Source organism: Moschus berezovskii, chromosome 10 (assembly GCF_049115385.1).
Source record: "Moschus berezovskii isolate FMDL1 chromosome 10, NW_MosBer_1.0, whole genome shotgun sequence".
NCBI lineage: Eukaryota > Metazoa > Chordata > Mammalia > Artiodactyla > Moschidae > Moschus > Moschus berezovskii.
In genome coordinates, this window is record NC_142469.1 from 49,403,932 (window position 1) to 49,431,080 (window position 27,149).

A 27,149-nucleotide genomic window follows, 5' to 3' on the forward strand; every position below is an offset into this window, starting at 1 on the left:
CTTTATGTGATTCTTTTTGTTTGTTTGTTTTTCAAGTGGCTTGAGAAGTTAGCCAGGGTAACAGGAAATAACCAAAGGTGAACTCAGGTAAATTTTTTCTGTGATGTCAGCAATAGTTAAAATGACTCAGAAAGCTAAGCTTCTATAGCAGGCTTGAAGTGAAGTATTTCTTTGTCCATTAGAAACAATATAACCAAAATTTTTTAAATCTAAAAATCCTTTTATTCTTTTACTTTGGAGAATACAAAAAACTTACAGGCTTTGCCCAAACATATTTTATTTCCCAGTTGTCTAATGTAATGCATAAAAACCTAGTAAGTTAGGATTGTTAAAATAAAAGTGTCCATTCTTGCTTTTTTGTTGTTGTTGTATTTTTTAATTTATTTATTTTTAATTGAAGGATAATTGCTTTACAGTGTTCTATTGGTTTCTACCAAACATCGATGTGAATCAGTCAGCGTCCCCTCCCACTGGAATATCCCTCACCTCTCTCCCCTTACCACCTCTCTAGGTTGTTACGGAGCCCTGGTTTGAGCTTCATGAGTCATACAGCAAATTCTCATTGGCTGTCTATTTTAGTCCTCTGTAGCAGTTGGGCTGTTGTGAGCCTGAATTTATATTTGACACTGTACAACTGGAGTGTATGTTAAGGGAAAGGCTTACATTTGATGGGAAATGAGTTAAGGTTCCCAGCATCACTCTTACCAGCAAGTGCAGTCTTCTTGCTGCTTGCCTTTTTCCATTTCTGCCCTGCTTCCCGGGATTTTATTTACTCTTTGAGCCCCTTCCCAACTTCCACTGAACTTTCGGGTTCACTTTGATGTTGTAGCTTTCATTATTCATCAGTCAATTTCTTCATGTCATATTGTCTTCTGACACTGGCGTTACTCAGATGTGTAAGATAGCATCCCTGCTTTTAAGAAACTAGTCCAGTTGGAGTGGACTGAAAGTGACATGTGTAGGAATGGAGATATGCAAAGGATATTAGGAATATTATCTTATCCATTCTGGAGTGGATAGTAAAGACTGAGCCAGGTCTTAAAAGATGAGCAGAAAATTGTTGCAAAGGAGGGACCAGGCCACACATATCACATGACCACTGAAGTAGAATCCTTCACCCAGGGGCAGGCTGCTGAGGGGTAACGTCTACTCTGAAATGCTGATTTAAAATGTTCCTAATTTATTTTGCTGAAAGACTCGCTTTATTTTTGTACTTCTCTCCTATAAAAGACCAGAAGATTTTTAGTGAGGTCAGAGATGTGGGAGAGAGCGTTGAGGAACTAAGTGACTAAGATTGATCTTTTATTTGCTTGGTTAGGACATTAAGATAATTTTAACAACTGAGGCTAGGGTGTCACAATACCCCATCTAGGTCATCTAACTTGAAAATTACACTGTTTTATTTTTGACATGCTTTATGAGAAACCACAGAATAGTTTCTATAAAATTAAGAAAAGATGGTGTATTCATGTTTTTCTCCTTAGCTCTGTAGCATATGATTAGATTGTTTATAAAGTGAATTAACTCTTTGTTTGTAATCACTTTTTTCATACATAAAGCAATTAGAAAAAAGAAACATCCAAGTCTCACAGTATTCATCTGAGGCAGATCCTTCAGTATGAAGTTTGAACTTCAAATTGGCACTTTTTATCAGCATGATGACATTAACTGCCCAAAGAGGTGGCATTTCAGACCTGCCAGTTCATGCCACAGAAACATAAAACCTTCAGACTTCATCAGGATGAGGGTTTAGAAGTAATAATAATCATTTTTCAGTTTCAGTAATTCTTTCTATTTTACAGAATAAGAACCATTAAAGAAAAACCTACTACTAAATGATTTTCTAAATCAGTGTGAAGGTACAAAAGGATACTGGAATGAAAACAGATTTTAAATGAGTGAAGAAAGAATTACAAGTAAACTGTGGAAGGCCCATTTGTAACCTTGCTAAGGTACCATGAGCCTGCCATGTGGGAATGGTCACTGGACGCAGTCTCAGCCTAACACTCTCTGCTCTTCACTGTTTTCTCTCTCTGGATATAAAAGAAATGATACAGTGTCACACACAGTGGTAATATAAGAAGTTCTTCAAACGTAGCCCTCATTAACAAAGATGCACTATATTTAATTTTGGACAGAAGAAACTTATGAGACTTATTTTAAACTTGGTAGTTTTCTTGAATTTATCCTTATGACATCAGATTCTAAACTGAATCAGACTCTGCCTTGTTGTGTCATTCTCTCTCCGTCTCTGTGGTTTGTCCCAATACGTGGGTACCATGAACTGATTTTGGAAGTATACAGTCTGTTAATAACTCAATCTGTTGACGTATGTCTTTTCTAAAATCAAAGAAATAATTAACTGCTTATTTTCATTATTCTCCATTAGCAAAGATAGGATTACTGGGCCTGTCAGGAGAGGGTTCTGATTTCCTTTATCTAGATCCTGAGACGTTAAATGAATTAACCTGACTTTTTCAAAAGTGGGAACAGATACTTGCACAGTTAACGTTTCATCTTTAGCACTAGAAAACAGAATTTCTTGAACAAAATAATAGCGCATGCAGGAGATTGTTAAAGCAAGTCCTGTGAGACCTTAATCTGACCATACATAAACAGCGTGATTATTGCCTATATTTTAAATAAAACAATTAGTTCTGAACTATTCTGTAACTCATACCTGACATATATTAATAGGCGCTATTACACCCAACTAGAATTACTGGATCATTTTATGAAAGCAGATCAAAAACATTTGAGCTGTATTTTCAAAGTTGTATTTTGGTTTTGGAGGGGGGTTTGAAATGAACAAGTTTAAATTTGTAACTTATACCACACTTTAATCTTATTAAGAGACATTTAATCAGTTTATTTAAATGATCTTACAGTCACTTATTACAATGTTCTTTTTATAATAATAGCTGATATAGGGGGTTACATTTAGATTTTGGTTTATTACTTCCTCAGAAATATAAAGGTTATAAGCAGGGCAATGAAAGAATTAACATAGACATGTTTTGAAAATCTTATACAATATGTTAAGAATCAAGGCTCTGGCAATATTTTGGACAGACATAATTAACATATATAAATTTAAACATGGAAAAAGATTTGTGACCTATATTAACTGATATGTTCATTAAAACCTATACTACTAAGTGAGTATAGATCCGGAAGAAGTTAATGTAAGTATTTTTAAATGGGTTTGTATTTCTCTGATAAACAGCACTTTCCTTCTGTTTGTGATCATAGGATAAAAGCTCTGTAAGCTTGTATATGTTCATTTTTACTGCTACATCATGTAGTGTGCTCTTAAGATTGAGATCTCATTCCCCAGGAAGCATTTCTGTCTAAGATTAATTGCCCTTTTAAAATCAGCGTTTGATGTATTCCTTTGGCTATATCCTGGCTTGGTTTAACCCTCTTTGACCTGACCTCACTGACTATTACCGCTGAGGCTGAGTCAGAATCCTTCAGCATGATGTATGCATTTCAGATTTCAGCCTGTGGTTTTCATGTCGATGGATTCAATTAGTTGGTGTTTTACTAATGAACATATCAGAGGTTAAAGAATTTGTCAGACAGAACAAAATTGTTCAGAATAGTGGCAGTTAAAAAGCTCATCTCTTTGTTTTTCAGAATGATCAAGTATTTTTCAGAAGTTTTACCTTTCAGCATCACACACATTCCAAGATAGCAAATTGAGGTATTTTCTGCTGAACTATAAAATAAATATGTGAAGCCACAGAGCTGAACACAGTGGTTACAATCTCTGGTCTTAAATTTCTGTTACTCCATATTCATAAGTATGAACTAAAAAACAAGTTACTAATCTGAAATTTTCTGATTAAAAGCACTTTCCCTTAAAAGATACATCATCCATTTCTGTAGCTTCCTTTAAATTCAGAAGTTTCACATATTTAGTTACACATATTAACAGTAAGAGTGAAACTCATGCATCTTTCTAGAATCTCACATAACCTGTTTTTAAAGACATTTAGGTCATATTCCTTGTTGATAATTGGCTTAAAAGTAATGGCTCGAAACCAGATTTGGATGGGGAAGGCCTTGAGCCATTGCTAATTTGCTTTGCGTGCGTGCTCAGTTGTGTCTGACTGACCCCGTAGCCCACCAGGCTTCTTTGTCCATGGAATTTTCCAGGCAAGAATACTGGAGTGGGTGACCATTTCCTTCTCCAGGGGGTCTTCCTGACTCAGGGATTGAACCCACGGCTCTTGAATCTCCTGCATTAGCAGGCAGATTCTTTACCACTGCACCACCTGGGAAGCCCAAGCCATTGCTAAGAGAAATCTTTAAAAGGCAGCTTCATCACGTACTCTTAAGTTCTCTAATAATGGTATACTTTAGCTTGTGTGGCAAAGATTTTCGAAGGCTTTTTGTTTTCCTTGAATTTTTCATCTTTAAAATAAACTGAGAACCATGCCTGAAGTTTATTAAGTAACTTTGCCATAGTACAGTAGGGCTCATTTGATTTATCCAGCCTGTGCTTTGCTGAATATACATGTAGAGAGCACTACTAGATTCATCCGGTGCTTAGAGTGCTTAAGGAATTTTTAAAATTTCATTTTGTTGGTTGCATAATAATTAAGTCTTTGGGTTTTTGTTGTTGCCATCTTTTTCTTTTTTTCCTTAACACATTCATAAAATCTGTGCCACACTGCATAATAATGAGGCTGAGTAATGCGGAGTGTATATTAACATGAGGCCACATTCTCACAGCCCTTTGCATGCCAGTGACTTAATTGAATCCGCAGTTTTTATATACCTTTTGGTATATCACTCACTTTATTGAATACCTACTGTGTCCAAGTCCTGTGCTGAGTGCTTTATTTGGATAACCCCTTTGATCCTCTGTGCAACCCCAGAGTTGAGAATTCTTTATCTACACTGTAGGAGGAGGAAACTGGGACTCGGAAGGTTGAGTGATTTGCCTGAGAATTTAAAACTAGTGTGTTATGCTGATTTAAACTCAAAAAGAAATATTTTGCTTTTTAGCCGTAAAAGACTCATGTACTGGAACTGGAAGACATGTTACCAGTCCTCTGTTTTAGAACAGTGGTCTACAGACTGACCTATGGAGTTGAGTCTTACAATACTTAGGCTTATAAGTAAGATGAGTATAAGAAATGAAATTTTATTGTGATAGTCTCTTTACAGATATATGATCTCTTTAGATTTAACATCTAACTCTTAATGTGAATTTAATTACTATTCTCTCCAATGAAAATGGTTGTCTCTGACATTTATTAGTCCTTTTCCTTAATTCACAAACTCAAAGTATTTATGAATGACTATTCTTATATTTACAACATGAATTAAAAGTTTTTTAAATTGCTGTGTGGAGATTCTATAGAATAATGACAGGTATTCTTCAAAATTGTGAAGGTTAGGAAGTGCAAAGAAAGGCCAAGAGCTGTCCAAGTTAAAGGAGTATAGAGACCTGAAAATTAAATGCAATGTATGATTCCTGTACTGGATCCTAGACTGGAGAAAAAATAATTAGGATAGTTAATAACTTCTGAAGTGATTACATAATAGTATAGTGTCAATGTTAATATTTTGATTTTGATAACTGTGCTATAATTATTTTTAAAATATTTTTATTAGAAAGTATACACTGAAATATTTAAAGGTAAAGGACTCAGTGTTTCTAATTTACTCTCAGATGGTTCAGAAATTAATTATATATACATAAAATGATAAAGCAAATGGGGCAAAATGTAAACAATTGATGACTCTGGGTGAAGAGAAAGCCCTTGTGCTGTTCTTGCAACTTTTCTCTAAGTTTGAAATTATATCCGATTAAAAAGTTACCCCCCAAAAGTGCCCTGTATGAGAGAATTTCATATAGAAGGAGTTCACTTTGATTACTGTGTCAAACGTTTGCCTACTTTAAAGCATCAGACTAACGTTTTTAAAAATCTGAGTGGGTGAGATGTGGAGTAACATTTTTCTCCTGAGTCATTTACTTTGTAGTGACTTGTTTTTTATTCCCAAGTATTAAATTCTAGATTCCCATTTTGAAACACAAAGATATATTTACCAAAAACATGATTTACTTTAGTAGCAGTATCATCAAGCGTTTCCTTTCTGTTAGGGGAAAAAGAATCTGCTAATTTTTCACTGCTTCGTTTTGCTAGTTCTGGTATTGCCAAAATATGCTGTTGTGCTTGTTGTTATTTATGGTAAAATGAATTTTGGCAATGGCATGTGTACATCTTGGCACATTCGGAAGCCTTCCAACGTTTTGTTGTTTTAATAACCAAAGCAGTCTTTTTCAGTTGAGCTCTTTTTCTCCATAGCAGTGGTAACCACTGGAAACTATTTTCAAAACATTATTTCTGATAGTGTGTTTAACCAGTAGCAAAATGGTCTAAGCCCTGAAGACATTTATTGTCAGACACCATGCCAGGCACGAGCCTGCAGTGATACATAAGACAGAAACTTTACTTCATAGTTCCAAGGGCACTACTGTCCCATTCTAATGTTTCTGGTGACAGTTATGTTATCAGAGGAAGTCAGAAAACCAGAAAGATAAATATACACAGGTGAAATATTTGGACAAATGTAGGCAATAACCAAATTACATATGTAAAATCTTAAGCCGTAGTGTTGAAGGATATGACAATCCTGGAGCACTTCATTAGTTGCCCATGTTTAGTGACACTTTTATGTTCCAGATTAAAAGTGGTCTCAGTTTAAACCAGAGAATCAGTGCTGCCTATTCAGGCTTCTGATAATGGGATTTGTTGGGTTTGTTTTAGAGTGAACTGTGCTTGTGTTCTCCAGCGTCTGCTGTGCCGTTCTTAGACTCCATGCATCCTCTGTGTGGCTCCGTGTGTTCGTCTTTTCCCTTTCAGACATGCTGTGCGTCATATTGTATTTGCTCACACGTTTATGTACTGGTACAGGCACAGTATTCTGGATATTCAACTCTATTCCATATTATCCAAAGGTGACACTGCTTAAGGAAGAACTCTATAGATAAAGAACTTTTACTCTTACACCAGTACTCTTTCATTTTTTTGACTCAGTGCTAAGTAGGAGGAAGATTCTGAGAATATTAAGATATTTCAAAGAAATATATATTAAGACTATAAAGAGAACTGCACCGGAAATGTTTTTAAATATTCTAAGAAAGATTTAATACAGTAAAACCTTGGCAATCTAGAACTTAGAAAGAATGAATCATTCCAGATAGCTGAGGGTTTATCCGATTTGAGTATCAACATTTTAAAATCTTCTCAAAGTACTAATACCGTGCTTTCTCTAGTATTCTGTGTATAGCTTAATCTTTTGGTTATAAATGATTCACATCATTATGAAAACCAATCATTGTATTAATACTGTGATCACAACTGTGTAAGAAGTATGTATAGATGCAGCAGAGATCGGTGGACAAATCAAAACAATGAAAGCATCTTTTTAGGTTAGTAGTATTATAAGCCTTTTCCAGAATTGTTTTAAGCTATGACATTTTCTGGAGACATTTATATGGTAATCTTTGGGGCTGATAGTATGTTTGTTAGGACTTTATTTTTGGCATTCTTTTAGCAATTCTCTGGTGGTTTTATGTCTTCTGATTGTCAGTCTGTTGACTGTCACCTCCCAGGACTGTGCTGCCTCTAGCAGGAAGTTTAAATATTTCTTTAAGAGGGTCTCTTGTTTCAGGTGCTAGCCACACCATTATCACCATACATCATCAGCCCATTTTGCCTAGACATTAGAGCGCTAGGGATGCAAACATCATTTCGAACAGAGAAGAAAGGGGGAAAATGGGGTATTTCCCTCTCATACAGTTCCATGAATTCCCTGTTTTCCCTTGTTGTCTGCTGTGTCCAGGAAGCTGAGAGATTTAGATGTTGCAGATTGAAGAGACTTAAGAGACAAACCAAGAATTGTGCTAAAGGAGTGATACAGTTTCTTAAAGGCTCTGTGTTTTGTTTTGTTTTTTCCCAAAAAAAAAAAAAAATGTTTGGTTTTTTTTTTTTTTAACTTTCTGTGTTTTTCTGTAGCAACCAAGCATGCTTTGTTTTCTTTCAAGATTGTCAGTGATTTATACCAAAATCATAAAAGACACAAAGCTAATCTTTAATTTTGAACAAAATTTGTACTTAGGAAAAAAGTGTGAATTGCAGCAACCTTTTACTTAATGAATGGACATCAACAAAAATCAATCAGATTTCATGATTCTGAAACAGAAATCCCTGAGTCAGACTCCTAGTTCCTTCTCATTAAAATTTTAACTCTTCTAATAGTGTCTCTAAAATTTTCTCATGCATATTTGAACAGCTTTACTGAAAATTAACTTACAGCTCCCAACTGTTTCATTGAACATCTTCTTAAACACTGATCTTAAAAAAAACCTGATCTTATTTTTGATGCCTTCTAGACACATTTCTGTTTTGTATGTTTTAAATATGTATTGACCTACTTCATACACCTGTCATTTTTAATAGTACAGTTTTTTATGTATAACTAAAATAAATTTTGATCAGTGGGTACTATGGGCTGTTTTCTCCACTATGGTTTCATTAACGTCAATCTTAGGTAAGCACAGTAATTAAGAAAGAATGAATACTTTCACATATAGCAACAGAATTTTTATCAGAATTCATTGTAACCCTCAGGTTTCTGTTTTGGGTGATACATATTGCAACATTTGAACTTTCTCCATGTCCACATTTCCTGCGCAGGAAACAGACCAGGTTTAACCTGTTAAAGCAGTAAAATCCATTTGATTCACTGAGGATTCTCAAAGGCAGCAGATTATTTTTTCTTCAACTGTTTTGACTCATCGATTATTGTTGGATTTCTTTCTTGGAATAGATGGGGAAAAAAAGAACCAAGTAATGATTCATGGAATTGAACCAATGTTGGAAACACCTTTGCAGTGGCTGAGTGAACATCTGAGCTACCCGGATAATTTTCTTCATATTAGCATCATCCCGCAACCAACAGATTGAAGGATCAACCATTTTCCTGAATGGAATCACCCTTAAATAGGATTTACCAGAGCATGTCACCCTTCTGCTTCAATCAGGTTTGGTGGAGGCACCCTGACCAGAAACACTGCTGCAAGCCAAACAGGAAAAAGATTCCATGTCAGATAAGGGCCCTAGGGCTGGTCTTACTTTGCATCACCACTGCTTTACTCCACTGCCGTCATTAAACCTCAGCTGCGACATGAAAGACTTTACAGGACCACTGCAAGTCTTCTGTTTTCTTGTAAAATATAATGAAGCCGAAACCTTCGGCCTAAGAAGAAAATGGAAATATGTGCCACTCAATTTGTATTTCTGATTAACAAATAAACAAGGGTATTTCCTAAGGTGACCATGGTTGAACTTTAGCTCGAGGGAGTGGAAACATTGGTTTAATTTTCAAGAGAATTAGACTTAAGAAAGTAAAAGAGAAATTCTGTTATCAATAACTTTCAGTAATTTTTTGTAAAAGATCAAATTACAGTAAACCCATCTTTCCTTAATGAAAATTTCCTATGTTTACAGTCTGTCTACTGGTATGCAATCTTGTAACTTTGATAATGAACAGTGAGAGATTTTTAAATAAAGCCTCAAAATATGTCTTGTCATTTAATAACATACAATTTTGTCACTTTTCCAGTACTTTCACACTCACCTACAGTAGATCACTGTTTTTATTCTGTGTGTTACCCTTCAGACTGGTCATCATTGGCATGAAATGGGTGTCGGGCATAGGATAACTTGTCTCAGGAGCTGTCAGAATTTCTTGCTGCTGATTTTTAAATCTGTGTTCTTTACACTAAAAGTACTGAAATAATGTTACCATTTATCATTGTTGTTTTATCATTGTAAATCTGTCAAATCATAGTATCTTAAGCATCTGTATAATCTTGCATTTTTTTGGGAAAACCCATTCCTTTTCAAATTAGTGTTTTTCATTGACTTCAGGTCTAATATTTCACTGTGGTCCCTGGTAGCCTGTCTTTGAAGTATAAAGATTACCAATCTCCAGACTGCAGTAGCTTTTCCTTAATGTTACCAAAAATATTCAGAAGTTACTGGAGTTGTTATTCAAATAAGGAAAATTTTTGCTGCACTTTATTACCATGCTGCTGGGTTTCTACCAGCTGAATATAACTTGTGCATTACACTTTGTTTCTTGTGAGCTAACTTGGGGTTCATATTGAATGTCAACCTGTCTAAGTATTCTAAAAGACAGTGTTATACAATAATGGTTTTAGATTCCAAAATAAAAATAAATGTTTTTCTCATAAAAAAGATTATACAAATGTTGAAGTGAGATCCTACTAGTGCTCACTGCTTCCTTTTTCCTTTTGTGATATTTTTCACTAATCAGTAGCAGACTTATTCACAGAATGAGACAAAGTTAGTCAAAGATCAAATATTCTGGAATGGAAAGTATAGGTCTCAATCAAAAAGAAAAACATAGGGTAGCATTGTGATCAGAGAAAAATAGAAGCGAGTAGCAAATAATCGGCTAATGTCAATAAAATGAAAAGTGCCATTTTAGTAAGGCAGAAAAAATAGTAATATTTGAGTTACTTAAGGATTAAAAAAAAACCCCACTGACTTGTAGTTTTTCAAAAGAAGTTTGTCTGAATATGATTCTTCACATTAAAAGTGTTTATTCATCTATTCAGTTTGGGGATTTTCCCCCTTGATGTTTTGACAGACTGATGTGGGCTTCAGTGAGCAAAAGGATCAAAATGCCAGGAGTGCTAAGCTGTGACGAAGATAAGTGTGGTAAGAGCAAACAGTAAGCCATAGTAGTTTTCCACAGATAGGACCCACGTAAGGTCTCTGCAGGGGGTTCAAGTGAGCTACTGATCTTTACTTCCAGATCTGAAAGTAAATTTTACCAAGCCTTTTCTCATTTTTTTTTACTTGTTCATCATTACACCAGCATCATAACTGTATTACTCTACTCTAGTCCCAGGTAAGTCAAGCCTCCATGATACCCAGAGAAAGAATAAAAACAGAAATTAGTGCTGGGCTTAAATATCTATTTTTGTTTCTTTTTATTTGAATATTTAAATTTTATGGTTTATTAAAAAATTAAATTAACTTTGTGTCTGTCTTTATTTCTAGAAGGTGGAAATGGAATTTATATAAATCAAATTACCCGTTGAGGAAATCATTAAAGTTTTCTTTTCCTTGTTCCTATTATAAAAGTTTCTTAAAGAAATGAAAGATAGGAGGGATAAAGGAGAACATATGATCGAAAACTGGAGAGGGGCACAAATCTCAATATACTTGTTTAACTCATCCTTGGTAGCAAGCATCCTAAGAAAATGAAAATATGTTCTTAAGTCACTGTCACTGTTTAACTAGGAAGGACTAAATTGAGCCTGAAAAAATTATTTCATCCTTCATAATGTTGCTTTTCACTTGGATGATCCAAGTTCATGGATAGAGTGGATTGATAAGGACTTTTATGTATCTGGAGATGCAAAATGTCCTGCTTATAGTTAAAACTGACCTACCAGTCTTTATAGAATGGTGATGTTTAGAACATAATTCCAGTCAGTCTGACGTGAACCCAGGAGTGAACTATTCCTGTTATATTTATCTCCCCATTCACTGGAAACTAGGTGGAAATTGACGGTTTGCTAAGAAAACAGTGTACAAGATTTGATATTGAATGATGTTAACTTTTAATGGTTATCTTTCTAGGATATCTTTATATGTTGTAGGCTATATAAGGTATAACATTTTATTTTCTTTCAATTTTCAGAAATGTGGTTTACATGGGTCATGCCAAAGAGTGATGTTCTCATGTTTTACTTATCATACTGTTGATATTTAGGTCTAAGGTAAGTTGACTTTCCTTTTAGATGTGCCACCACAGTTGAAATAGAAGTATAGCACCTTGGGGTTTGTTAGGGAAAAAAATCAAGTATGACAACATTTATAGTCCATTCAGTGCATGGTCAGTCACTGGAGTGGAATCAGTCAAAATACTTACCTATCTCTTGAGTTCTGTCATCCACTTAAGTATTTTTTTAAATATAATTGTCTCTTGGTCTGAAAGTATTAAAAATTACCTGCATGGCTGTTGGAGAGAAGGGGCTTATGCTTCTTTTCAGGTAATTTGGGATGAAATGATACTTTTGTAATAAAGATTCATTTACCAGATAGATTTATTTGAGAAAGACTCCTTTACATTCTCTTGTGTGAATTACAGATTTGATTCTCCACGCTCATTATGGCAAATGTAATACTACTGTGGAATCTGGTAGTTGCAATATAGGAAGCATAGAGTGAAAAAGCATTCTGTTTTTAGATCCTTGAGGTGGTTCATTAAGTATTAAACATTTTAAATACTTAACTATTCTTGTTTACTGACAGTATGTTGCAATGATCACCAATGAGATAAAGATAAATTTGAAGATTTTAAAATGTCAGCATGTTTTTGACCTACCAGTTGATTCTTCTGAAAGTGATGAATTTGGCTTTCCCTCTATAGCTTCTCCATCCCCACATCAGGAGAGTAAATAAAGCACAACCAGGCTTTTTCTTCTCTGTTTTCCATGACTGTTAGTGGAGTGTCTTGCACATAGTTAGTGCTTTGCAGCTATGTATAAAAAAGAAAAAAAAAAATAACAGGATTATTTAATGATACTTTAAAATTGGTGTTGTATTTTCCTGTTAAAAATACCAGCTGTAAAAATAGAAAGGACCTTGTTGTTTAGAAATCAGTATACAAAGTGCAGTGGGTGCAGGTTTGCAGTACTGGTGAAGACTTGCTTACTCAAATTGGCTACTTTCAGTAGGAACCACTGTGGATCAGATCCTTGCGTCAGTCCACATTCATTTTAGTCGTAGTGTAGACCGCAGCACAGATCTTCTGTTTCAACATCACTCTAATTTAAGCAGCCCCTAAAGTTGGAGCTATTCTCATCAAGCATCTGGAGGTATTTATTAATTCTGGCCTTTTCTTAAATGAGTGGTTTGTGTCTTGCTTTTGCCCATAGATCTTACTTCTGAAAATGCGATACATTTTTAGCAAAGGAAATGTGTTAGATCTGTGAGCAGAGTTCTTCACACTGAGCTAGACTCTTAGAGCCATGTTTATGGAAAAGCTTTAAGAGAAATATTTGGTGTTCAAGTAGAAGAGGTGTCTTCTTCATGTATTGGAAAATACCGATGAATACTTCATAACGTTTACTGTGGTTTACAGTCACTATTTGTGTAGTGTTCATTTCTCACACTGAGCATAGACTCTGTAAGAGCAGAGAGTGGACCTGTTTGGCTCAGGATTGTGTTCCAGGACCTACTACTGTGCCTGGAGCTTAGTGTACTACATACTTAACTGTACTACATACTTGTTGAATAAAAGTTTGGAAAAGGCTGTATCGTGTACCTCCCCTTTAGAGCCCAAAACATATTGATACATTAATTTTTGAGAAGTTCTAAAGTTAAGAGACCTATTGAATCTAGCATTTCCAAAATTTTCTTGATTATAGGGATTTTTCCCCTAGTTTTGTTGTTGTTTAGTAGCTAAGTCACGTTCGACTCTTTGCAACCCCATGGGCTGTAGCCTGCCAGGCTTCTCTGTCCATGGGATTTCCCAGGCCAGAAGAGTGGAGTGGGTTGTCATTTCCTACTCCAGGGAATGCTCCCAACCCAGGGATTGAACCCACATCTCCTGCATTAGCAAGTAGATTCTTTGCCGCTGAGCCACCAGGGAAGCCCTTCCCCCTAGTACCACATTACATTGAACTCTAGTTTGGGAAATGCTACATTAAATTGTTAGATGCTAATAACCTAGAGTTTAGAGCATAAGACTTATCCCTGCTCTTCTGACCCTCTGTTTGAAAGTAGCTCTTAGCTTCTGACTCCAGACAAAATATTTTGAACCTGTTCATTCCATCCTCTAGCTATGTTCCATTTTTGTCAGCTTCCTCCTTGAAATTTATTCACCGAGTGTGTAATGAGTAATACATAATATATGCCAAGCTGTGTGCCAGAAATACAATAGGTTAGAATTTGTCATGGTAATACCGGGCGGACAGTCTGGGTGCTCAACAGTGCCATAATCTGACAGCACATTCAGAGTAAGATTTAGTGAAAGGGCTGGGAACCAGAAGCTCTCTTTACAAGATTTCCATCCAAATATAAAAACTAGGCAAATGGTAAACGCTTAGGTATGAGAGTAAGCAGGAATCAGGGGTGAATAATTGCTCTCTGGGAGCCCCCGTGAAGGTAGCCAGAAGAGCAGTGGAGCTGAAAAGTGGCATTCTAGGAAGATAATCACTAGAGCTAGAAGTGGAGAGGCCAGCTTTGTGGGTGGGTGGTTCTCTGTGGCACTGGCACCTGTGGCAAGCATTTCTTCCCTCTAGGGGGTTACCTTACCTGTTTGGGATGTGGTGAGTGGTTTTGTGTGTTGTCTAGTGCACATTTTCCAAGTAACGTTGCTGAAAGCGTAAATCCGTAATTTGGGTATTGATATTCTTGTTACTCACAGCTGTTGGATTTTAGCTTTCTTTTACAGAGACAGTAACTTGTGACCTGTTTCCGATCTGTTGTTTGCAGGCCTAAAGAAAAATGTCATGCCCGGACTACTGGCCTTTTCTGGGTAGGCCATCTCAACCATGCCTTCCTTAAAAATTCACTCATTCCTAGCTCCTTCTGTCATGGTTTTGAAGTTAATTATCATGAAATCCCTGGTGGCTCAGATAGTAAAGAATCTGCCTGCAGTGTGGGAGACCTGGGTTCGAACCCTGGTTTAGGAAGATCCCCTAGAAGAGGGCATGGCAACCCTCTCTTGTGTTCTTGCCTGGAGAATGCCCATGGACAGAGGAACCTGGCGGGCTAGAGTTCATAGGGTCGCAAAGAGTCGGATATGACTGAGCAACTAAGCACATACACAAAGTGTCAGCTTATCCTGATGATTCTGATGTACCATAGTGATACGGACATTCAAGTGTGACAGAGAAAGTTACTGATGATGCTGATACTGTGAAGATATCAACTGGAGCCAACTTTAGATGAGGTCTAGCCAGGTTGGGGCAGGGGTAGGGGAGGAATATATTTAAGCAAATCAGGTAAACATTAAGTCCCTTTTGGATAGTACCATGCATGAAACATTCAAGTAAAAAAGTAGAAATGTCAGATAGGTTGTGATCTTTGTGTTTTTCAGTCACCCAGTTGTGTCCAACTCTTTGTGACCCCATGGACTACAGCACACCAGGCCTCTCTCTCCCTCACCATATCCCGAAGTTCACCCAAGTTCATGTCCATTGCATCGGTGATGCCATCCAGCCATCTCATCCTCTGATGCCCTGTTTTCCTTCTATAGTTGGCCATAGATCAACTCAGATGCATTGCAGACCTCTTCGTTTTCTAGGCAGAACAAAGATCATACATTAGTCTTAGAGCGTTTAGGATATCTTCGTAAAGCCAACTCTGATTGCTAACTGTGTACTAGGCATATTCTCCCAGATTTTATAGAATTCTACATGATTCATTTATTCAGAAATCTATTGAGAGGATAGTGGGTGTTTTGAGGGGAAGAAGATGTGGTCTTTGACCTTAAGGAAGCTCTATAAGAGGAGAGAAGGCAAGAGTAACTGTAACATGACAGTTGGATATTGCAATGAGAAAAGTACAGACAAACCACTATGGGGAAATGGAGCTGAGAAAATGATTTACTTTGAGTGAACTAGATGATATCTTGCTTGACCTCTCAGAAGCATTTGACAGTTGATCACACCTTCATTCTTGAAACACTTTCTTCAGTGGACACCACACCCTCCTGGTTTCCCTCCTCCCTCAGCCCCTTTCTTGGTTTTCTTTCTTGATTCTTTTCTTCACTCCTAAATGTTGCAACTGCTCCAGGGCTCAGGCTTTGATGTCCTCTCCTCTAGCTACACTCAGTGTGTAAGCGCCTCTTATGGCTTTTAACGTGTGCTTTTCTCCAGGCTTAACTTTTCCTGAGTACCAGACTTACACCCAGCCACCTACTTGTCATCTGTCTTAGACGTCTAATAGTTCAAAGTTTATTCAAAGTAGAACTCTTGATTTTCTGCTCATACCTGTACCTCTCTCACTCTTTTCCATCTTAGTAAATGCTACCCAGCGCCAAAGCCTAGTATCTTTTACTCCTAACCTTCCGTTCCGTTCCGTCGCTCAGTCGTGTCCGACTCTTTGCGACCCCATGGACTGTAGCCTACCAGGCTTCTCCGTCCACGGGTTTCTCCAGGCAAGAATACTGGAGTGGGTTACCATTTCCTTCTCCAGGGGATCTTCCCGACCCAGGGATCGAACCCGGGTCTCCCGCATTGGAGGCAGATGCTTTAACCTCTGAACCACCTGGGAATACATGCACAATTGTGTGCACACCTGGGACAGCAACCCCTCCACCCCGCCCAGCCCACCAGCCCGTGGCTAGAAGACCAAGGACATGAGACAGCTGCTGCAAAGCGCACGGGTACTCCTAACCTAGTAATCTTTAATTCCTTTCTTCACATCCCTAGGTCTATCAATAAATCATAATGATTCTACCTTAAAATATGCCCAGAATATATATATATATATATGTATGTATGTATATTTTACCACTTCCACTGTTTCTCCTTAGGTCTAAGCTACCATTGTCTCACTGGACTACTTAACTGTAGCCTCTCCTCTGGGCTCTCCTTAAAGCACGTGACGTCATGGCAGTCCTTTGATCAAAACATTCCAGTGTCTTTCTAGCCCATCAAAATAAGTCTGAATTTGCCAAGTTCTGCTTAATCTGGTCCCTGCTGGCCTCATCACTCTCTGCCTCTACTACTTTATTATTTCTGCACTGATCTTCCCCACCATTTCCTTTAAATACTCCAAGATCATTCTCCCTCTGGGCACTCCCTGCTATACATGGCTATATAGCTAACAGTTTTTTGAGTATTTATTAGTGTCCCAGGCCCTATTCTAAGTGCTTTTCAAGTGTTAACTCATTTCATTTTAGAGCTATATGAGATAGCTACTGATACTATTCCCACAGGGAAACTGAGGCACGGGACAATTAAGTTTCTCTACTAGCATCATGAAGTGGGTAGTTGAGCCAAGATTTAAACCCAGGCAGAATGGGCCAAGTCCACACTCTCACCCACTTACTGCAGGTGCCTTGGCTTACTTTTGGTTGCACAACAGAATGTAAGTTCCATGAGGGCAGGGACATTCTTCTGTTCATCCTCATACCTCTAACAGGTCATACCTCTATAACCTGTATTTGATCTATTGCATGCAGGCCTAGGGAAAAACTCCATGCCCTGACTACTGGCCTTTTCTCTGGCTAGGCCGTCTCAACCACGCCTCCCTTAAGAGTTTGGTCATCTTAGTGCCCATATTTCTATAGCTCCTTTTGTCATGGTTTTGAAATTAAGTATCATGTAATAGGAAATGTTAGCTTATCCTGGTGTCTCTCATGTACTGTAATGATACATTTGAGTGTAACAGAGAAGGTTACCATTGATACTGATAACATGAGAAAGTATCAGCTGGAACCAACTTTATGTCAGAGTCATACCTTTGACACATGGCAGGGCCTTATTAAATATTTATTGAATGTATAAGTTTCTTCAGCTTCTGAGTAAGTTAGGAAAAGCCTCATTGAAAAAGGCTTTTGAGCTGGAGCTTGAAGAAAGGGAAATTCTATCTTCAAGCAATTGGGGAATGAAGGAAGGGAAGAAAGGGAGTCACAGCCAGATAGAGCCATATGAATAAAAGCCCAGGGCTTAATCACTTGCAGGGGAGAAGGAAAGACAAAACAGAAAAGATCTATTCTGGCAAGATTATAGAGAGCCCCAAGCCCCTGGCTGAGGAGATGAGATTTTATTTGGTGTGCACTTCGAACCACTAAATATCATTAGCAGTTAGATCGTATGTGTAAAAGCAACCTTTTGAGATGACAACTCAGGTCAACCATCTTGTAGAGGTTTACTACAGTCTTAGTCTACGAGACCAGTGAGAGAAGGACTGCAATGACTGAGTTACTAACAGCTCTTTGACTATCACAGTAACCTCAGAAATAAAGTTCCTGCAATGGCAAGCCACTCCAGTAGTGTTGCCTAGAAAATCCCATGGACACAGGAGCCTGGTGGGCTACAGTCCATGGGGTCACTACTAGTCGGACAAGACTGAGCGACTTCACTTTCACTTTTCACTTTCACACATTGGAGAAGGAAATGGCAACCCACTCCAGTGTTCTTGCCTGGAGAATCCCAGGGATGGTGGAGCCTGGTGGGCTGCCGTCTATGGGGTCGCACAGAGTCGGACACGACTGTAGCGACTTAGCAGCAGCAGCAGCATCCACTCCAGCCTCTGCAGTTCCTTTCTCCATCTGGCAGCCAGAAAGATCATTTAAAGCTTCAGCTCAGGTCCTGTGATACTGCGATTTATAATAAGAACTATATACTTGGTCTTTGTCCCCTTTCCAGGCCAGAGCTCCTAAAACTGAGAATTTCCTAGTGATGAGCACAATCAAGATGTCTCTCCTCACGTTATGGTTGACGTTTGAACCACATCTGAGGATGGGGGTTCGTTGCCGGGAGAACCAGTCATGTGATCAGAGGTTAGAAACTCTCAATCTTACCTGGCCTTGACCTCCAGGGAGGGGAAGAGAGGCTGGAGATTGAATCAGTCACCGTTGATCAGTGACTTAATCAATTATGTGTAGTTAATGAAAAGCTTCATAAAAAACCAAAAGCTTCTGAGAGCTTCCTGGTGGGTGAATTCATGGACATTTGGGGAGAATGGCACCCCTTCCCCGTGTATCTCTTTTATTTGACTGTTCCTTAGTTATATCATTTTATAATAAACTGGTAATGTAGAGAACAAAATGTTACTCTTTCGAATTTTGTGAGCTGTTGCAGTGAATTAAAAGAAGAGGGAGTCATGAGACCCCGTGATGTACTGCTGATTGGCCAGAAACCAGGCAGCAACCTGGGCTTGGAGTTGGTGTCTGAAATGTGGCAGCGGGGAGGGAAGCAGTCTTGTGGAACTACCCGCTGAAGCTGTGGAAGATGATGCCACCTCTGGGCAGATGCTGTCAGAATTGAGTTGAATTGTAGGACACTCTGCTGGTATCCAGAAAAGTGCTTATTGGTGTTGTGGGGATACCCCCTTCCCCTGACATTGACATTGGTACAGAAGCATTTTAGGTCCATTTTTTCCTCTGCTTGAGATCTTGAAATGACTTCCTGTATCTTTCAGTTCAGTTCAGTTCAGTTGCTCAATCGTGTCCGACTCTCCGCGACCCCATGAATCACAGCACGCCAGGCCTCCCTGTCCATCACCAACTCCCGGAGTTCACTCAAACTCATGTCCACAGAGTCGGTGATGCCATCCAGCCATCTCATTCTCTGTCGTCCCCTTCTTCTCCCGCCCCCAACCTTTCCCAGCATCAGAGTCTTTCCCAGCATCAGAGTCTTTTCCAGTGAGTCAGCTCGTCGCATGAGGTGGCCAAAGGATTGCAGTTTCAGCTTTAGCATCAGTCCTTCCAATGAACACTCAGGACTGATCTCCTTTAGAATGGACTGTCTCCCTGGGAGGTCCTCTCCCACCACCCTCTTTGCTAATTCCTACTCATCCTTCCTCTCAGTTCCTCAGGACTTTCCTTTCCCAACTGTCCAGTCCCTTCCTGGTAGGGTTGCTAGATGTAGTGGATTAAAATATTAGATGTCCAGTTAAAGCTGAATATCAGGTAAATAAATAATTTTTTAAGTATATCCCATGTTATTTATGGGGCATACTTATACTAAAAAAAATTGTATTTGTTTCACTGAAATTCAACTTCAACTGGACATCTTACATTTTAACTGGAAATTCTACTTCCCAGCTAGATTTGGTTATTCCTCCCCCTGAATAATCACTCTTCACATTTCCTCAGTGTTTATCGCCCTTGTATTCATGGCTCCATATCTGTGTTACCTGACAGGCCATAAGTGCCATGAGGGCAGGGATGGGTCTTCTTGGTTCACTGATGCCTACCATAGTGCAGTGTATCAGAGCAGCAGCATATTAGAGGCTATGTGCATATCCATAAATATTAAATGAATGAAAACGATAGGAGGCTGTTGGAGTTCTGAGGAGAGACTAGAGCTGAGGATAGTGTCTGGGAAGTTTTCTGCATGGAGGTGACCTCTGAAGCAGGAGCGGGTAGAGGGAAGGAAGAATACAGCAAAGGTATATAGAGTGGAAGGAGAAGAGAAGCCCCTGGGCTGAGCTGAGGGGAATGCCTCAAGGGCATGGGCGACAAAAAGAGGAAGAAGGGCAGATGCCAGAGGTGGTAGTGCTGGAGAAAGAATTCATAAATTGCAGAGAGATCTAGAGGAGTAACAGGGACCAGGCCTTCCGATGTGGCAGTTAAAATCTTGACACCTCCAAGAGAGCTAATTTGGGTCTGATAGCTGTCAGGTTGCTTGCAGACTACTCTTGAGAACTTCAGTGATGGGAAGAAAAAAATAGATTGTAACTGAGCTGTTAGCATGGTGGAGAGAAAATGTGTGTGTGTGTTATGTCTAAGGGAGACTTCATGTTCATTGGTGAAAAGGGAGAAATCAGCGGAGAAAGTATGGTCATCCTGGGGAAGGAGTGGTAGGTGGTCTTGGAGTGGTAGATGATCTTGGAGCAGGTAGAGGGGATGGACTCAGAGAAAGAATGTTTCACAGGTAGGAGGAGGAGGGTAGGAATAGTGATTATTAATTACAGTAATTTCTGATAAGTGTTACTCTGTGGTCTCAAAAAATAGTCACATTGTCCTTATTACTAAGGATTATATCCAGTATTCACTAAAGAATATAACCTGAATTGAACATAATTAAAGTTTCTTAGCCTGGCAGCTTGTCAAACTGTAAGAAGTATGGGAATCACTGCCTATTTAAATGTGTCTTGTGAAGAGGAGATGGGACAGAGCCTGAGAGTCTGCATTTCCAACAAACACACTGGGGATGTGCTTGTTGCTGTCTTAGACCTTCCATCCTTGCTTCCAGGAGGCTTTTTTTTTTTTTTTTTAATGTAATGGCTGTGCTGTGTGCTGTGCTTAGTCACTCAGTCATGTCCTACTCTTTGTGACCCCATGGACTGTAGCCTGCCAGGCTCCTATGTCCATGGAATCCTCTAGGCAAGAGTACTGGGGTGGGTTGCCATGCCCTCCTCCAGGGGATCTTCCCAACCCAGGAATCGAACTCAGGTCTCCCACATTTCAGGTGGATTCTTTAACATCTGAGCCACCAGGGAAGCCCTTCTTGTAATGGCAGCTGAATGTAAATAGTTTACATTGGCTTAACCTTGTAATGAAATTTATGTTTGAGAAATATTGAACTCTCTTCTGAAATTAGCTGAAATATGATTGAAATACATCTTCTCACAAATGTATTCTAGTTTTAAAGAACTCTGAATGCTCATGTGTATCTCAAACATCAGTGTCCTCAGTACTCAGAAACGAGCTGACTTCAGAATTTGAAACTGTGTTGTTTTGGAATGTGAGGAAACAGAAAATTGCTTAAAAGCAGAATGTGATCTTGATGAAATACTTATCTGAGGTGAATTATTGGTCAGTTATTTTTGAGGGATCTACTGTTTATTGATTCAAAGGGACTTCTCAAGTCTTTTCTTCAAATGTTTTTAGAGTATTAGTGTGATTCATTATTAATGGTCTAGAGATATTTTTTAAATGCTAACATTTAACAAAGTAATGTGCTTTTTTTCCCCCACAAATAAGATCTTTTATTTGTCATCATTCAAAGTCTGAATTCTAAACAGATTCTTGGACTGCTGGCTCATATCCATCGCTCATTCAGCTTTACAACGTGTCGCATCCCCAGCAGATTCCAGAACTACTACCTTCACCATGATGCTCCATGAGGTTTCGCAATTCAAACTTGGGCTTCTTCAGTATGTTTACTTTTCTAACAAAGACATCATAGAGCAGATAAGTAGATTAGCAGCCTTTTATATGTCTTTTCCAATACTTAATGGAATCAATTTATTGACCATTTCTTTCAAGTCATTTGTCTTCACCTCTTGGGTCGTGGTTTCCATTGTCTTCTTCCAGATTTGGCAGACTTGTTGATACTGGGCATAGAGGTCTTCTGAATCTGACTGTTAAATTTTGTAGTAAAACCCACGCAGAATAGATGAAGGAAATAACCATTGGTAGTCTTGACGCCCACATGACCTTCAGCCATGATCCGCCATTTTTTTTATGATGAAGTATGTTTGGTCACGGGTGAGACCCATGCCACGGAAATTAGGCAGTTTTTACCCACAACATCTTCAGTAATTAGCTTGAATTTTTAAATTCAGTTTCATCATTCTGCAGATCAGCAAGGCTTACTTCAAAAACATGATCTGTAAAGTCATCAGATGTGATTTTGGTTCCTTGAGTTCTTGTGACTAGTGTTTTCCCAGTATTTCTTACATTGACGTATAGCCAGTGCTTTCACAGCATACAATTCTTTCTTAGAAAGTGAGTCAAACACTTTCTTCTTGGCTCCCTTTCTGCCATTTTTGTAAGATGCTTGTTTTTGCTGATCACCATGGTGCTGCTCAGAGAGCCAAAAGCCCAAACTACTTATAGTTTTCAATATGCTGTTTACAAAATAACAATAGAACTTAGTTTTTAAATTAATTCCTAATTTTGAATGTATAAACTATGATGAGTGCCTTCCTCTTTCAGTCTCATCTATGTACCTTTGTCACTTCATGTAGCAGCTTATTTGAGATGATGTTAGAAGCCAGGACTGTCACCTGACATGGGTCAGATCCTGTAGAAAGCAGAGGTTCCAAGATAATCAGGATAGAACAAAAAAGGGGGTTATTTTTTATCAAAAAAAAAAAAAGATTATTATAACCTGCAGACAAAATTCAAAAGTTTCTTCCTCTGGAATCACTTTTTAAAGTCTTTTTCATTCGTGATACTTTGTACATGTGCGAAATTCAGAATGTTCCGAGAGTATACACTCGGTGAAAGTCTCTCATCCCTCCCGTGCTGTCTTCCCAGAACTCCCCTCTGCTAACTGAGGTCTTATGTCTGTTTCAGAGAGCGGCTTTACTTTGTGTGTTTTGGAGACTATTTCATATTAATACATATAGTCTGCCCTATTCTTAATAGCTTCATAACTGGGTATGATTTTTCCATCACTTTCCCACAATTTAAATTTTTCTTCATAAGAAAAATGTTATATGCAAGTGAGTATAATACACTGAGTATTTGGGACCTTTAAGGAGAAATGTCAATAGATGCCTACAGAGAAATTCAACATCCCTCTAAACTGTTTCCTTATGTTTATAGAGACTATCGAAGTTTGAAGCCCTCGCTAACTCTCCATTCTTCCAATGCTAAGAGCCCCTGCCTGGTTTAACAAGCTGTTAGAGCAAAGAGGAGATGCCAGTCACTCCTTGGGGTCAGCTGCTGTTGTTCAATCATGTTCAACTCTTTTTCAGCCCCATGGACTGAAGCCCACCAGGCTCCTCTGTCCATGGGATTTTCCAGGCAAGGATACTGGAATGGGTTGACGTTTCCTTCTCCAGGGGATCTTCCCAACCCACGTCTTCTATTTGGCAGGCGGATTCTATTGTCACTGAGCCACCTGGGAAGCATTGGGTATCAGCAGACCTATCTATTAATACCATCAAGAAATGTTCCAAGGCACTTCCATGCCTGTGAGTGAACATTAGAGCCATTCCAAACCAATGCTAACATCCGCATGCTTCATGGAAGACCTCTGAGGATGCAAACACAATCATCACCATGTACAAAAATGCACATCCAGTGGGCACCTGGCAGACCTCCTATGACAGTAGTGCTTCTGGAGTTCAAGTGGAGTTTCAGTAGGACCTCATGTTTGTCCAGTCTCTCATCTACTCAGTCCACATTTTTGAGCATTTACTGTGTTGTAGGCACAGTTCTGGCCATAGGAGTATAGTGATGGGTAGACAGACAAGGTTCCTGCCTTCAGGGAGCTTGCCTTCCTTCCTCATTTTCATCATTGCTTTCATTACCAGCCCCACTCCGCCTGCCCCCCCCCCCCCACACACACACGCCTCCCCAAAATCAACTGAATGAAGGCCTGGCTCTTGGCATTAAGGCTGACTTTTTTTTTAATTAAGCTTTTTAATTTTAGAACAGATTTTTGTTCACAGAAAAGTTGTAAAGATAATGTACAGAGTTCCCACATACCCTTCAGCCTGCTCCTCCTGTTGTCAGCATCTGACATCACAGTGGTATATTTGTCACAGTTAAGGAACCAATATTGATACCTTATTATTAACTTAAGTCCATATTTTATTCAGATTTCCTTAGCTTTTGTGCCGATTTCCTTTTTTCGTTGCAGGGTCTCACCTGGGATGCCACACCGCAAGTGGTTGTCATGTCTCTTAACTCCTCTGGTCTGATAGTCTCTTGTCATGTTTCTCATGAAGTTTTGACAGATTTGAAGAGTTTTATTTAGGTACTGTGTAGAATGCCCTGCTAATTGGGTTTGTCTGATGCATTTTTCACAGTTACACCAGGGTTGTGGGCTATTGGAGGAAGCCAGCAGAGCGGAAGTGCCCTCCTCACATTGTATCAGCGGGTGTGTGCCACCCACAGGACAGAACGGTAAAATCAATCTTGAACACCTGGCCAAAGTACTGTTTGCCAGGTTTCCCCACTGAAAGTGACCCTGTTCTCCTTTTACCTACTCTGTTTGGAAGCAAGTCACTAAGTATAGTACCTCCACCCCTCAAGGAGGAAGGGAGTGGGGAGAATTAGACTCCACCTCCTGGAGGGTAGTATTTATATTAATCATTTAAGGTCTTCTGTAAGAAAGAACTTACTTAAGTCAACCACTTAATATTGGTATGGACTCTCATGTATATTTATTTAAAGATTTGGGTTATCGTCTGATAATTAGGCTCAGATTGTTTGAATTTTTGCCATTGGGTGTTCTTTTTAGGTTGACTCCTATATCCCTTCAACATACCCTGTCTTTTTGTTTTCTGAGTGTTTCTTTACTTTCTGGCACTCCTGTGGATTTCCTGCCCCAGCCCTAGAATCCATCATTTCTCCAAGGAGCCCTGGTTCCTTCCACTGGGGAGTCCTGTTTTTCAATCCAGACCTCAGCATCACTTACCCACCCATTCAGTCAGCCATTCAAGGAATATGGATGTATATTCTATCATGCTGATCATTGACCCAGATGTGGAATATACAGTAGGGAACAGCGCAGACAGGTCCCACGCCTTCAATAGCTAGTGATGTGGCCTGCAAGATAGACAGTGAGCAAATCTCAGCTGAGAAATATATGACTTTGATACATGCTGCGAAGGGAAGGGACAGGGGTCTCAGATGAAAAATAATCTACGTCAGGGACCTGGGTTACATCAGATGGCTGGAGAAGGCCCCTGTGAGCAGCTAACATCCAGGTGGAAAGTTGAAGGGTAAGAACCATTCAGCCATTCAAAGAGCAGAGGGAGGAGTATTTTCAAACTGCAGGTTAGTGGGGCATGGCTAGATTTTTTAAAAAGGAACAGAACATACTAGAAGTATTATCATGTGGCACTCATGTTCCCTTTATGTGTAGGTTGATGTGTTTACTAGTTAATGAAATTAAATATTTCTTACTGGGGATGATTGTCAGATGAAAGTTTGGAGGCCACTGTTTTAGGAGGAAATAAAGGCAGATGAAAGCTCTGAAAAGAGAAAAAGCCATAACATACTTGAGGATCTGAAAGGAGGTAGGTATGCCTGTAGGGAATGAATCTAACAGGCGAGAAGAGGCCGACAACGTAGGGAGGCACGCAGCCCACCAGCAGGGCTGAGGAGGCCTTGGTATTTTAATGACGAAGCAGTGGGAAGTCATTGAAGGGTTTCAAACAGGGAAGTGTGGATATTTAAGAAAAACTCTAGGCTGCCGTGTGGAGAATGGAAGGAGAGAGCAAATGAGGAAACCGGGGCCAGTCAGTGAGAAGGGTCGTCCAGAGAGAAGACAGAGCAAGAAGAGTCAGTCTTGTTCTCCCAGCCGCTAGAACAGTGCCTGGAACACAGTAGCCCTTTGGTGTCTATGTGTTGAATGGGTAAATTACACAATCGTAGTAAAGATGGAGAAAAATGGTTGAGTCGAGACATGTTTGGGAAATGGAAGGTTTTGCTCACAGATTGGGTCTGGGGGCCATGGACTGGAGAGAGGAAATGCCCTCCCTTACACATTGCACCTGCCAGTGCTCACGTACGCTTACTTCCTCTGCTGTTGGACTACGTCGGGCAGTTACAAGATTCTTTAACTGTTTAGAATGTGTTTCTACCCCTGTGCTTAGTCATAGTGGCCAGAAGTGGAAACAGCAGAATTTTTCAAGAGAAACAGATTGTTGTAGACTCACAAAAAACAGTTCTTATCACAGATTGTCAGTCCCAAGAGACTTTATAATCTTGGATGCTCTGAAGCTCTGTGAACATCAATCACTAACAGATAAAGATCCTCAGAGGGGTGCCAGAATTGCTTGGGTTTTAACATTCTGACAGGGAACTTGGGTCGGGGCTGAGGGGTGGTGGTAATTATGTATTTAGCTATGTGCCAAAGACCCTTCTCCCACCTGATTTTATGTAATATTAAAAGTACATTGTGGCAGATTCCTTTCTTGACAGTGCCAATGCCTGAGGTCTGCAGCTGGCTGCCCACTTGGCTGCTGGCTTCCTCGGCAGAGGGCAGCCACCTCCCATCACTGTGGAGGGACTGGGAAGAGGACGGGCCTAGACGGAGCCAACAGGGAGCAGAAAACAGAAGGAACCAGACCCCAGGAACAGAAACACGTGAGTCCTCTCTGGCAAGTCGGGCACCAGAGATGGGCGTGCTCCAGAGATGCTGATGAATTTTGAAGGATTGGTCCTTTTGGTCAAACGGGTTTCATGCTCTTGACTGAGAAACCAAAGCAACCATCAAATGTTACTGGGAATGATGCCAGTGGTGTTTGCATTGGTTAAGAATTTTCATATGACAGAATAACAAACTCAAAGTGGCTTAAGCAAACAAAGGGATTGCGTTAGCTTATAGCCTAAAAACTTAAGCATGCAGTCCAGAATTTACATCCTCCTCACGATACCAGCCCCATGCCAGTCTTGTGTATAGCCCTGCTTCTTCTGTGTGTTGGCTTCATCCT

The 27,149-nt window shown here is 39.3% G+C and overlaps 1 protein-coding gene and 1 pseudogene across 2 annotated transcripts in view; one reads left to right on the forward strand and one right to left on the reverse strand.

Moving 5' to 3' along the window:
* The window catches only part of ATG5 (autophagy related 5), a 117,775-nt gene extending 108,147 nt beyond the window's left edge, over positions 1–9,628 (forward strand). Inside the window, exon 8 of one of the 2 annotated variants that reach the window (XM_055432867.1) lies at positions 8,851–9,628. In XM_055432867.1, coding sequence (XP_055288842.1) covers positions 8,851–8,987 — 137 coding nt within the window. In that variant the 3' untranslated portion in view covers positions 8,988–9,628. Of the gene's footprint in view, positions 1–8,651; positions 8,829–8,850 lie in introns of those variants that run through there. The other variant, XM_088840676.1, reaches the window with a different exon arrangement.
* Positions 9,629–21,765: 12,137 nt separating this feature from the next.
* On the reverse strand, positions 21,766–22,551 carry LOC129560899 (small ribosomal subunit protein eS1 pseudogene; annotated as a pseudogene).
* Between the last annotated feature and the right edge of the window lie 4,598 nt (positions 22,552–27,149).